The sequence below is a fragment of the Pristis pectinata genome, chromosome 28 (genome assembly GCF_009764475.1).
Source record: "Pristis pectinata isolate sPriPec2 chromosome 28, sPriPec2.1.pri, whole genome shotgun sequence".
NCBI classification, from domain to species: Eukaryota; Metazoa; Chordata; class Chondrichthyes; order Rhinopristiformes; family Pristidae; genus Pristis; species Pristis pectinata.
Window position 1 is genome coordinate 9927146 of NC_067432.1, and position 14487 is coordinate 9941632.

The following is a 14487-nucleotide window of genomic DNA, read 5'->3' on the forward strand; positions in this document are numbered from 1 at the left end:
ATGTGCTACTGCAATGAAACCACAATTTCTCGGAGACGTCATTATGTCTTCAGAATGGAATTTGCCTCAAAGCTGTGCTGAGAGCCGAGAAACAATTCCCGGCCAACATCATTACTCCTTCGATGCATTGGTTGGACACAGCATGAAGTGTAAGACACACCCTTGCAAAACCAGGAAGGTTTCTCAACTCAACATGGCCCTGTGTTGTGGAAATAACCCACAGTGAGGTTCGTGATGGGGGAAGCTTAATTAAGCCTCAATTTTAACTCTGGCAACCTGGCAGGAAAATGTGTAGCCAAAGCGCCAGTCAGGAGTTTCCCTGGTTGTTGCTACACCTGCATTTAGAGAACCTGCATTGCCTAATAAAGGCAAGTGGTGGCCCCAAACATATTGAAATACACTATATTATAAACATAAGATGATGTTATTTCAGAACTCGCTGTAATTTTAAGCTGAATATACATGAGTTGCAGCATCTCCAATTAAATAATCATTTTGAAATTTTGGTTGAAGCTCCTTCTGGCTCAATGGGAGTAGGGTTGCCTCTCCAAATCCAACAAGGAAAGTTTTGGCTTTCTTTGCCAAGTGTTCTCCCATCTTCCACCACTGCAATCCATCAAGCTCCTCAGCCCACCCTGCCTGATTTACCTTTTTAGAAAATAGTCTTGGGGGCATCTCAATGAACACTCCCCCAACCCCCGGCTTGTCCCACACCTGCCCAGAGTGACAGTCAGCAAGTGAATTGAAGAGGGAAGGATACCAAGTCATGTCAGTGGTCAAAATTCAATTGGCTTTCACTCACACATGGACGAACTACTGCAGGTTCGTCAGCCTGAGAAGGTGCAAAAGGTGGACAGTCTGACGTGTTTGCGAGGCAAAAACCTTCATCTGGACTACGTACCAGATTATAGTTACACAATGCAAGAACAGAGCTGGGCTTTTGATAGAGGCAGCAAGTTAAAGGCAGCAGGCAGCTGTTCACCCGGAGAGAAAGCATTCGCCACTGTTGGCACGTGGATGAACCGCTCAAGAGGTAAAGCTCTTGGGCTTTACATTCAGCATACCACCTTGTACCCCAAATGAGGTATGGAAGCTCTGCCCCCACACACAGCAGGCAGAAAAAGCAGAAAGCTTGCTGAAGCTCATCATCTCCAGAACTGGAAAGCCTCCCTGGGATGCATCCTGCCCAGATTGTGGCGAGGCTGATAGGCCGGTAAGAGAATCAGCCCGCCAAGCAATCCCCATGGCACATCACTGGCACCAGGTGTTCAGACTCAGGCCAAGGAAGGGAGAGGTAGTGTAGCAGCCCAAGCGATCAGCACACACACACAGATGAAGCGACAGCTACCATTGCCAAACACTAGTTTTTGACAAACTAGGGGAGAAAAAAAGGTTTTGGCATATTCTGTGAGAGTTCCAGAGTGGCTTCAAAGTCTGCACAGGACTCTTGAAGATCTGAGCTGCAGCATGGTCAAGCTTTGAATTTCTGTCCAACACTGTTGTCAGAAATTACAGGCAGCTTACCTGAGTGTCTGGAGTAGGTAGTGACATCGTTATACCTTACGTCTTCCAACGTATGCCCGGTGTGTTCCCCCGCACCACTTCCTGTTTTGATTGCATCAATAAATTGTATTAAAAGAAAATGGTGTATGACAGAAGAGGAGGGAAAGTAGAAGCATGGCTGTAAATTACTTCATGTACCACAGGAAGTGATGCGAAGGAACTTCCTGGCTACAATCACACTGAAGAAAGAAGCAAAATGGTTTTGTAGAAGATCTTATTATCAGCCTGGCAGCCCCTAAATTGAGTCCTCAGTCTAATATTTCACAGTTTTGGGCAAACATAAAGTCAAATGTAAACACTAAAAATTGGAAAGTACATGATTTACAAGGACGAAAGCAGTTGCAAATTCGTCTTGTTCACAGGTCCAATAGTTACTGAAGTGACTCCTTTCCAAATAAGAATTTGTCCCTCTATCCTAACGTTGCTGACGTGGGAATACATGGGAAAGATCCTTTAGCTGTATCAGAAAAGTTCTCTCACTATCTTATCAACGGTTCTCTCTAAACAAACAGGCACATCTGATGAAACATCATTGACCTGAAATATTAACTCTGCTTCTCTCTGTTCCCTGATCCATTGAATATTTCTAGCAGTTTCTGCTTTTATGACCACTGCAATGTCACAAATGAACTGTCATTTCCCATCTGTGAGATCTTGCTGGACTTATAAATTATTCCAGTAATCATCTAAATAACAACCGAGCCTGCACTTTAAAATTATCTCCACTGTTATTAAAGTGTTCTTGATTGTCCCTGGACAGTATAAAGTCAAATATGTAAGTGTTTTTTTTTCTCCCATGGATCATTTAATTTAACAAAACAGCAGAGGGCTTTTTGATTCAGATGCATAGTTTGGTTACAGATTGTTCTAATTAATTATAGCCCCAAGTTCTATAATCCAGGCACTGAATTAACAACTTCATGGATAGAACTGTGAAACGTGGGAGGTGCTTTGACACAAGTAAAATTAAAGCTTTGATGTGACTAAATACAGCAAAACTATTACTTCAGATCACAAGGAAGATACTGATCAGAGTCACCTCTGGTACACTTTTAACTCATCCGTCCACATGGGCATGTGAAGGAATTTAAATTTGACTGCTTTGAGGGGCACGATAAACAGATTCATGTTATGCACAATATGCATGCATCCTCATTGTGCTTCACTACCACTGGGGAGACGGTGGTCATCTCCCACCATCCTACGCACATCCTTCTACCAGAGCAAAAGACATGGTCCCAGAAATTCATCCACAATCGACAGAATAAAATATCCAAAATTTAGTTCTGGCAGGGTTGAATTTCTAGGTTCAACTTTGTCTCATATTAAGTTGTCTAACCAACTCTTGAATAATTCAATGGTTTTTAACCTCAATTATATTGGCCAAGGGGCCATTTGCCTAGTGAAAAATTTCCTCTTGTTATTGGTCCTATGCTTTTCTTGCTTCAGTTGTATAAACCCCTCTTATTCCAACATACCTTGAGGCCATCGATCTAGAATGAGGAATGTTTTACAGAGTAGATGGAAAAGCTGCTAGAAGTTGGAGAGTTTGGGCCCACTGTAGACTTCATCCAGCAGTTGTACACTCAATTTGTTAGGTTCTCTCAGTAAGGCTGACTCAGTTTTAACCCATTTTTTTTTGCATAAGTGAAAGTAAGCTCTTCCATGACACTCCTCTGATGAAAGAGCAAGGAAATTCTCTGGTGTTTTGGGCAAAATTTCTCTCTCAGCTAAAATGGGAGTTGATTGTCTATTAATGGAAGCTTGCTGTATGCAAATTGGCACCTAGACTTCCTACATCAAAACAGAACTGCACTTCAAAAAGTACTTCAGTACAGGCAACCCCCAAATTATAGCCATTTGGGTAACGGAAATTCAGCAGTACAGAATTCACAAATCACCACCCAAAAAATTGGAGATATGGGATAAAATTTGCCCTCACGGAATTTGTGTGAAAAGCGGTAAATGAATCAATGCAAAATTTATTATTTTTCAACTCGCATTTCTTGACACATGTGCAGATGGCCCAGTTTCGTGTTACAGAAAATAGTGATACGGGTTGTTTTCTCGGATGCAACCTCTCTGCAATGTTGGCGAGGGTCACCTTTAATGCCCTTTGCAACATCCTGAGGTTGTTAAAACAGGTATATTATTCCAAATGTTTTCATTTAATGGTCTTTTTTAACTTCATTTTAGTAATAACTATAAAGGCAGCACCAGGAGAAATATGCATAAACTAGCTCTGATGACAGAGGGAGAGAGAGAGAAAGATGGCGCTTCAATTTGAGGTGCAGCCCAGATTTTTAATGCAGTGCACAACTGTAGTTGGGATGGTGACAGACTTGAACCATTTCCTCATTAATGGGATGACTACTCTGCAGCATTCCACAATCTTGTACAGCTATTCCAATGGCTGTGCAGCATTTTGAGTTGTCCCGTGTTCGTAGGGGGATCCCATCTGATGCGAGACTTTCTATCCTGTTGTAATTCTCGTACATCAGCCATTCATAAAATCAAAGTTTGAAATAATTAACAGATGGTTTTATCCATGACTAACAGCTGTGTGGCCCTGTTATGAACAAGATACTGATGGTGCTTGAATACTTCTTTTCTCTCCTCCAAGAGAAGCTTTCAGGAATGTGGCCAAGTTTTAGTTGCTGGTCAATGATCTATTGTTGCTCTCTCTGACCTTCACTTTGCAGTCAATTATCTCTACAACTTCATTCCAAGTTGGGTTCATTTTGCTTCCATTTAAAAGCCACAGAACCATTAAAATGTTTTGACCAACAAGCGACAGATAACAGCTTTGCTGACAGAAATAGGTAGAACAACAACCAGCTCAATCCTCACATCCAGCCATGTTATCAGGACTTTCTCAGAGGGTCTTACCTTGCTCCACCTCAGTGCAGTGTTTCCCAGTAAATCCATCCACACAAATACAGTAGTAGGGATCCGAGGAGACTCCGGCCAGGCATGATCCTCCATTCTGGCAAGGGTTGGGATGACAAGGATGTCCTATAGAGCAAAGAGACACAGATGAAAACCATTAAGTTCTCCGAGAGGTGCAGGCTGTAACATGGGTAACCACCTTTCACACTGCTTTACTTGCATGTCACTGCTGCAAGCACCTTGCCTGCCACAGCAAATATGTAAATTGCAACAGCGACTGAACTACACAGTACCATACAGCACAGAAACAGCCTCTTTCGGACCACCTCATCCATGCCGATCTTGGTGCCTACCAATGCTAATCGCATTTGCCCACATCATACCCATATCCCTCTATGCCTTTCCTATCCAGTACCTATACAAAATCCTATTACATGTAATTGTATCTGCCTCCACCTCCTCCTCTGCAGCTCTTTCCAGATATCTACCATCCTATGTGTGAAAAAACTTACCCTCAAATCTTTAAAGTTCTCCCCTCTCATCTTAAACCTGTGCCCTCAAGTTCTAGACTCCCCTCACCTGGGTAAAAAGGTTCTATCTATTCTATAGGGAAGAAATAAATATTGCTCAGTGTAATGATTAAAGAAGTTCCTGCTTTCTTTTTCTTTAAAAGGTTTAAACCAAATCCTGCCTACTGAAGGAGTTCGAGCGAAGGACTCTGTTATGGAGCCAACGCCTTGATGCAATCATGAAGGCGACACGCCAGCGGCTCTACTTCATTAGGAGTTTGAGGAGATTTGGTATGTCACCAAAGACTCTTACAAATTTCTTTTGATGTACGGTGGAGAGGATTCTGACTGGTTGCATCACCGCCTGATTTGGAGGCTCCAATCACAAGATCGCAAGAGGCTGCAGAGGATTATAGCCAGCTCCATCATGGGCACAACCCTCCCCACCGTTAAGGTGGTGCCTCAAGGTGGCGGCATCCATCACTAAGGACCCTCACCATCGGGGACATGCCCTCTTCTCGTTGCTACCATTGGGGAGGAGGTACAGGAGCCTGAAGACCCACACTCAACAATTCAGAAAAGCTTCTTCCCCTCCACCGTCAGATTTCTGAACAGTCCACGAACCCACGAACACTACCTCATTATTCCTTTTTTGTTGCACTATTTATATTTGTAATTTATTGTCATTTCTGTGTCTTTGCACTGTACTGTTGCCATGAAACAACAAATTTCACGTCATGTAAGTCAGTGATAATAAATCCAATTCTGATTCAGATTCAGTCCTTGTAAATTGACAAAACTAATCCCAGAAATCCAGGCTGATACTTCAGTGCAGTACGACGAGTGCTGTCTTTCAAATGAGGCATAAATGAAGACTCTGTCTGCACTCTTAAATGGATTTAACAGATCCCCAAGGCATCCTTTAGAGAAGATCTGATCAATATTATCCCGGAACCTAATATCAAAGGGGATTATCTCAACATCCTCACAATGCTGTTTCTGGGAGCTTGCTGTGCAAAATAACTGCTATATATTCTACACTGCAACAGAGACTAACTTACAAAGCATGTCATTGATTGTAAATTGCTTTGGGATGTCCAATAAGGGACATAAAAGACATTTCAGAAATGAAAGGCTCTCCCTTTGTTCCTTTTACCCAATAGACTGACCAGCAGGGAAGTCAAGAATGTGGGGTCTCCAAGGATCAAGAGTCACAATGTACCTGCTACATCACTGGTTTTGTTTGTGGTGACTATGAGCAATAGCCACAATGAAAACCAATGGAAATCCTTGGTATGATCAGGTCCTGTACCCGAGCTTTGGCAAAGATTGCTTCTGCTCCATTTCTATCAGGAGTTAGAGTGAGAATGGTCAAAGATATTTCAATCCATCCACACCAAATCTTGTCAAAATCAATCTTTACAGCATCAGAAGGACATTAAAAAGTTTCAAGATTATAATTACTTTATCCCTGAGAAGGCTGGGTGCAAAGATAAAACAAATGAGTTCATTTTTTGTTATTTATAAATTCAGGGCTACACTGAGTCATTTTGTCATGGTGGATACACATCCCTTTAAAAGCCACAGAGACTAAATATGTTAAGTAAATACAGACTCAGATCTCTGAGTTTAATTATTTTATTGCCTGGGGAGCTTTTCCAAATGGGTAAATGTTTAAGTTGCTGTCTTTACCTCAAATATCCAGCAGTAATAAAAAGAGTCTACCCACCCAACCAAGATTACTGATGTAGTGGCCACATGAAAAGGGCAGTGAGACTCAAACCTGGGAGGGCCACATTCTTGGCTTCCTGAATAGCCAGTCAATTCTGTGAAAGGTAAAAAGTGAGGGATTTCAATCTCTGCAACAACTTTTATGTCCCTATCTGGATGTCTCAAAGCACATTACAGCCAATGAAGTACTTTGGAAGTGTTTCCACTATTCCCAAGTAAAAATGCAGCAGCCAAATTTGTGCACAGCAAGCTCCCAAAAACAACTAAGGCAGGTGTGATGTCTGAAACATGGCAGGTGGAGTGTCAAAATTGGCTCATGTAAATCATATGTGGCCAATGTAGGAGAGTTTTTCCCTTTGGAGATACATGCAACTCCTTTGATAGGATTCTATTAGTGATGGGGACATATTCCCAATTACTTATGTAATAACATGGCTAGACACAATGAGCTGTTCTTTCCTGATGTCCATCTTTGCTACAGGAAGGGATTAAAGATTTATGATCTGGAGGGAACTCACTTAATTCCAAATTTTAAACAAAAAAAAACAAGAAAAGTTAAAATTTGTGCAGCTGCTCCGAATCTTGTAGAAAAGGAAAGGGAAGTAGGTTGAGGGTTGTAGAGAGATTCCATGAGAACCACAAGATCGGAGAAAGAATTCCTCTCCAAGCCTGCCTTCATTTACCTCCAACAACATTCGTTTTTCGCTGGGATGTTTAAAATCCTGAAGAATGCCTAGGAATACCAGCTCTATCCAAGGTGTTGCATATTTTTGCCCTCTAACACCCACTCCTATAGTACATCTTGTGTCAGCCAAACAGATGCTCCATCCAAGAGTGACCTTGGAGAATCCTATCAGATTCCATCATCTTGTAGCCCTTTGTTGCCTCCACCAATCACCTCCCAGCCTCTGTCACTATTTCCCTTCTTCCCACCCTCCTCCATCTGCCTCCTCACCTCGATCCACCTCCCACTTGCCAGATATTGCCCCACCCATTCCCTTCACCTCTTTATATTGGCGATCTCCCCTCTACTCTTTCAGTCCAGGTGACAGGTCTCGACCCGAAACGTCGACTGTCCACTTCCTTCTACGGATGCTGCCTGATCTGCTGAGTACCTCCAGCAGGTTTTATTTTGCTCCAGATTCCAGCATCTGCAATCTCTTGTGAATTGACAATCTGAACGTCTTGGTTGAAGGAGACGGTACAACAACACTGGAGGCTCAATGTGAGAAATCAGTGTGTCCATTTTTGCTTTCATTATTTCATATGTTAAAATGGCCTCAATTCTCCCTAAATTCTTGCTAAATTCCAGCTGATGAAACCCACCAGAACGCTGCGGGGACTCCTGTTCACTGGCCATGAGCATCTCTGGAATATTCAGGTCTTCCTTGAAAGGCAGATGTCATTGGGAAGGTAAAATCAAGAAAGGAGACTCTCTATTCCAGAATCCCTTGAGGTTTTCCAACTTCTGACACATACAGGACCTGGACCAGCATTGGGAGCTGACACACTCCATGATATAGCACTGGATTTCCCCACCAACAAAAGGCCACTGGGAGCTAGAGGTGTGTCCACATTGGAATAAATGCCTTCTAGCCCCCTGCATACTAAATGTTTTCCAATTCTTCCTCTGATAATTGGGTCAACATTAATGAATGTTGGCTGACCACCAGAATTACAGCCATTTTCTTTCAGGATCAATGCTTCACTTGGAGTAAACGTACTGAAGTAAACACAAAATGAACTAATTGCACATGTACTGTTTAAATTATCCATCTTAGTACTCACTCAAGTATTTCCATTACTTGGAGGTCACACTGTATAAATAAAACCCATGTGTAGTCCCTATAACAAAATAACATGAACGCTAATCTAAACATGTCAATGAACCGCTGAGAATTTGTGAACTTCTTTTTTCTAACTTTTAATTTTGGAACTGTGTGTTTGTATTCCCTCTTTACTAATTGGATTTGCATAAGTTTAAAGGAGGAAATAACCATTATGCCCATTAAACCCACGTCATGTCTAGTTATTCTTTTATGATTCTCTCCATTTGTTAATTCCTATTTTAGGAAATTTGACGAAATGATGCCTCTGTCAGGAGTTGCACAATGCCCACTGAAGATTTACCATGGTTTAGTTATAGATGGGTGGCAGTTTGGTGTTTTGTTATTTTCCAGTACATGTCAAAATGAAAAAGTGTCCTGCATTCATTCCCTTACCTTCCTTGAATAATCTCTGTGCTGCTTAATAAAAAACAGGAAAGGCATATTATATATTTATTTATTTATTTTGCACAGAATCTGAGAGGTCCAAAACACCCTACAAATGTAGAGCATTTATGTAGAATATGCAGCAACCAATTTGCACACAAGCTCTTACAGAAACAAGATGACTGAGTAAAGAATTTTTCCATTTTACTGTTCATACAATAAATATTGGGTGTAAATGCCAATGTTAACCTACTACGATGAAATAATGCTACGGACTCTTTTATGGCCACCTTCGAGTGCAGGCAAGCCTTGATTTAATTTAACATTACCTTCAATTGGTATAGCTTCTTGGTCTTGGAAGCTGTACCATGTCTCCAAGGCAACAAAGGGACAAAAGTAGAGCAGAGAAGCCTTTGGACAAAATTGAAACCTACCAAGTGACCATTTCATTTTAAACCCTGGAAAATTAAAATATAGAATAAAGCAGGTGCAAAAGTGATTGCATCAAGAATCAAGTCATTTTGTGTTTTTCTCCCTTTCTTCCTTGTGAATGCCAACTTGATTTTCATTATTTTTTCAAGTCAACAATGGTAGTTCCCTGGCCTCTCTCCCAGTTTTCCAACTTCCTTTTGTCCGCAGCACTGGGAATCTGTCAGCACCAATTGTCCCTCGTAAAACAACCACAGAATCTCCCAAGACTGGAGGGCAAATCACACAATGAGACCTGATCTAATTTAGTGGAGAAGCATATCCCAAAGTTCACAAAATTAATAAATTCTCAAGAGAAAATCAAAGAGTCCAGTGGTACAATTTCTCAACTTAACCTTCCAATCATAATAGGTTCAGACAATATTTCACCTTCCATACTGCTGGCGTTCCAATCACGATTGCTGGTAAGATTCTTCAGATTCTACACTGAAACTCTGCACCTTAAATCTGTTATGTTATTCAATGAAATCTTAGCTGATCTGTGACTCAGTTTCATGTAAGGAAGTATAAGACTAGAAAAAGGATTATGCCCTTGGTTTATGGAGTCTTCTTCTGCTCAGAGATCATTGAAGAATCCATTCTACTTTTGATATCCAAACAATCTAACCAAATGACGTGAAAGTCAGAATGCCAATCATATATATCACATTGCATGTTTTAATTCAGTTGGCATGACATAACGTATAATCAGTATAACCAGCAATGGCGGGATGTGATCAGAATTATCTTAGGCGATGGATTATTAGAATGACCCAAATCACTCTTGAAATAGAATCGATCACAATATTTAAATCGCCGTTATGTAAACTAGATCGGAAAGTATTAAATGGAAAGGAGAACAGCATGAAAATTGGATTGAAGTGCTGCAAGGAAGCATTAACTTTAATAAAGTACATTGGGTCAAAAGGATTCCTGAGTCAGAATTTCACAGAACCATAGAACACCATGGTACATTTAAGGTTTTCATTTTCCTAGATGTTCTGCAGTCTAACCTTGATGATTGAGGATGCAGAGGCTGACATTAAACCTTTGACTACATAGTCTGCTTTAGATTTTTCAGAAGTAAAAAACTATGCTTCAATTCATAGCTTTCTATACTTGAAATACTTTTAACATCTTGATCTTTAAATCTTTTTCTTGGACTAAACTTAAACCAGAGCTTCATAAACTATAAAATTTCATCAATCTTACTCATCTTCACATTGTATCTAAAAAATTTGATTGTCCGAATCCTTCGGTCTTACCATCAAAAATGGTTTAATTCTTAGTGAATATTCTATCAGTTTAACCAAATGAAAGTCAATTTTAAGAGTTTTGCTAAAGAATTAGAAATGCAATTTTTTTTAAAACCAGGCCTTCAGCTGTGGTAAGCTCATTTTAAATACTTTGAAATTTTTCATGGTGAGGTTCAATTAGGAGCTGACCTCTGGACAAAACCTCACCGTAACAGTGCAATCATGGTTCTCTTTTGGCATTGATTGATGGATACTTATAAACTGGTTAAAAATAAAATCACAAAATCTTCTTCAGACCGAAATTCAGGAAGGCCAGATCTACAATTGCATTGCTGGATGTATTTTACAGTCTAAGAACATAATACCCCTCATTATGTTTCTGCTAAATCAATGAAAATGATTTAATCATTTATGACTATGTTTGGAGAGGAGAAGAATTTAGACTGGGAAGCAGGTTATCAACAAGAAAAATTTCACACAGTAAAAAGGTATAAGGTCACAAAGGAAATAGCTCAAACTAATTTCATTATTTTCCCTCCAACTACTTTGCCACTTGAGATCATCTAACACATCAATTCCCTGAACTGCAAGAAACGTTAATACATTTCTCCTCTCAGATGTTTTTGTTCAATTTACATCAGAATCACACCTGCAGGGCTGTGCTTTCGCTATTTATAAATACCTTTGAAAAGAATAAAATAGGATGGAAATAATCATGCAACAAGCAAAGAAACTGGATTTTTACATACAATCTGATGCAACATAGGGTTTTGGACCATTTGAAGGCAAGGTATGGAAGGGTTTTATATAAACCTAATCCACTCTTAAATGAACCTATCAATATTTTACCCACCCTTATCCCCTTCTCTCCAATGTGTTCATGGAGGAGCGCTCCATGGTCAGTACCATCATTCAGATGAGTTAGAGTCACACAACCGTACCACCGAAGAGTACAGAAACAGGCCCTACAGCCCACCATTTCCACACCAACCATTGTACTTATCCAGAGACAAGACTACAGATGCTGGAATTTGGAGCAAAAAACAAACTGCTGAAGGAACAGCGGGTCAGGCAGCATCTGTGGAGGGAAATGGACGGCTGACGTTTCAGGTTGAGACCCTTCATCTGGAATCACACTCGCCCCATTTACCTTCATTTAATCTGTAGCCTTCTTGGTTGTTCAGCCCATATCCCTTCTGCTCTCTTTTTTATTTTAAAATATATTCAGAAAAGATAGATATACAAAAAAATACAAAGAAGTACATGGCTTTATATACATTCATAATGGCGTTCAGTCTATACATGCAGAGTTTTGTCCAGTCTATACATTTGTGGTGTCCTCAAGTTAATACATTCTGAGCACAAAGCACAATGCCACTCATGTCCGTTTTAGGCGGTACATCTTTCAAGTGTTTGTGGGGCTGTTACTCAGGACACAGCCCCTTTGCTCTCTCAACCTGGTATAATTGTATTATGAAAAACATGAGAACTATCCCTGTTGTGTTAGTTAGTATTTCTCCTTTTGCAAACTGTTGTTTGCAAAAGCTTGATGTGTGAAAACTGGTTGCAACTTTTCCCCAAAATAATTATCATACTTTAAAAGTAAGTTATTAGCTGTAAAAGGCTCTGGGGTATCCAGAGTTCACAAAAGGGACAACATTAATGTTTTCCTGTGAGATAATTTTAAAACCTACCATGTGATCAAGCATTTGGCCACCTGTACTAAAATCTCCTTGTGGTTTGATACCAGATTTTGTCTTATGATGTTCCTGTGAAACGCTTTGAGAAAGGTTTACTACAATGGAGGAATTGTACTCATGCAAGTCACTGGTATTCACCAGTGCTACATCACAACTAATTTCCATGAAAAGTAGACCATCAGCATTGGGTTCTTAATATAATATGAATTTTTTTAAAAATCTGCTGGTGCTGAAAATCCAGACACAGCTCAGCACATCATGGAAACCAGGTTCCCCTCCATTGACTCTGTCTACACTTCTCGCTGCCTCGGTAAAGCAGCCAACATAATCAAAGACCCCACCCACCCGGACATTCTCTCTTCTCCCCTCTCCCATCAGGCAGAAGATACAAAAGCCTGAAAGCACGTACCAGCAAGCTCAAGGACAGCTTCTATCCTGCTGTTATAAGACTATTGAACAATTTCCTCGTACGTTTAAGATGTACTGTTGACCTCATAATCTACCTCATTGTGGCCTTGCACCTTACTGTCAGCCTGCACTGCACTTTCTATGTAACTGTAACACTTTATTCTGCATTCTGTTATTGTTTTCCCTTATACTACCTCAATGCACTGATGCATTGCATGGATGTCATGCAAAACAAGTTTTTCATTGTACCTCAGTATGTGACAATGATAAACCAACTTACCAATGCAAATGCTGGAAACATTCAGCAGGTCTGGCAGGGACAAGCAGAGTTATTGTTTCAGGGCCAAAACCGTTCCTCAGAATCTTGCATCGGGTGCCTGCTATATAGATTAGCTTCAAATTCTCCCCAGTATCCATTTTATTTGCTCCATTACTAAAGTCAGTAATGAATTTATTGCAGTGAAGGTCATCCACCAGTCAATACGGAAACCAACTCAGGGTCGGCTACAGATTCTCATGCCTGAACTCCAGGACCATCAGCTCAGGGGAATGAAAGTATGTTGTGCTGAATTTGCAGGGGAATGAGCTAACCAGGCTGCGTCTGGGACAGAATTTTGTTCCCAAAGCCTGTCCAAAATTGTTTTTATTTTCTCTCCAGTCTATAAGCTGCAGATACTGATAAGGAGTGGGGGTGTACGGTTACCAAGCAGTACAAAATAGAACACTAACCAGCTGGAACCACAGCAATCGGAAAGCAGAATCCAGCAGAATCCAACAAAATCCCCTCTCCCCTCTTCCCTATACACTCCTCCCACCAATTCCCCTCCCCACCTCCCTCCCTCTATTCCATGCTCCACGGTCCATCATCTTCAGCCCTTTGTCACTTCCACCTATCACCTCCCAGCTTCTGACATGATTCCAACTCCCACCCACCCATCTGCCGAATAACCGCCCCTAACCTGGATACACCTATCACCTGCCAGCTCTTGCTCCACTCCACCCATCTTTTTACGCTGGTTATCTCCCCTCTTTTTTCCAATCCAGATGAATGGGCTTGACTCAAGAAGTTGACTGTCCATTTCCCTCCATAGATGCTGCCTGACCCGCTGAGTTCCTCCAGGTTCTTGAGCGGTTCACCAGAATCCTACAAGAGTACGGAGCCAGAAGATCTTACAAGTGCAGCTACAGATAAGCAGCTTCCTTCACCTGCGGCCAGGATGGAATATCTTTCAACACCTGAGGTTGAGAAATAGCTTCGTGATGATGGAAAAAGTTACTTCAAAGGCACTCGCACACAAATTAAATCTAAGACTGTATTTTTTGATTAGTCTGGTTATTGCAGGTACAAGGATTAGTGTGCCTTGTTCCACCTAATAATGTCTTGGGAGACAATTAAATTTTTTCGAAGGTGGTACAAATGAATGACTTTAACATCAAAACTGACAAACTAAATCATTTACTTCCTGCCAAGAGGCAGCTTGTCAATAAATAACAAGATTAGTTTACAAGAGATTAACTCTCATTACCTTGTTCATCACTATGCCTCAATTGCTTAAGGTGTGGCTGCAAACAGATTTTAACGATGATATCCAACCAATCCATTCACAGCCACAGAGTTTGATTGTACTTCAAAGTGTGACCACCCATGCCCTGGGGTGGGCAAGTTTCTGTGTGATTTGTTCAACTGGAATGAGTGTTTAATGCTGACAAGCATGTCGTTTATCATCTACTGTGTTTCCCTATCCATAAA

The 14487-nt window shown here is 40.9% G+C and overlaps 1 protein-coding gene across 4 annotated transcripts in view; it reads right to left on the minus strand.

Moving 5' to 3' along the window:
* LOC127584029 (EGF-like repeat and discoidin I-like domain-containing protein 3) overlaps positions 1-14487 on the minus strand; it is a 78444-nt gene that overhangs the window by 43040 nt on the left and 20917 nt on the right. For 2 of the 4 annotated variants that reach the window (XM_052040548.1, XM_052040546.1), the window contains exons 2-3: positions 4453-4578; positions 1525-1605 (exon numbers count right to left, since the gene is read on the minus strand). In XM_052040548.1, coding sequence (XP_051896508.1) covers positions 1525-1605; positions 4453-4578 — 207 coding nt within the window. The remainder of the gene's footprint in view (positions 1-1524; positions 1606-4452; positions 4579-14487) is intronic. The other 2 variants (XM_052040550.1, XM_052040549.1) reach the window with 1 other exon arrangement.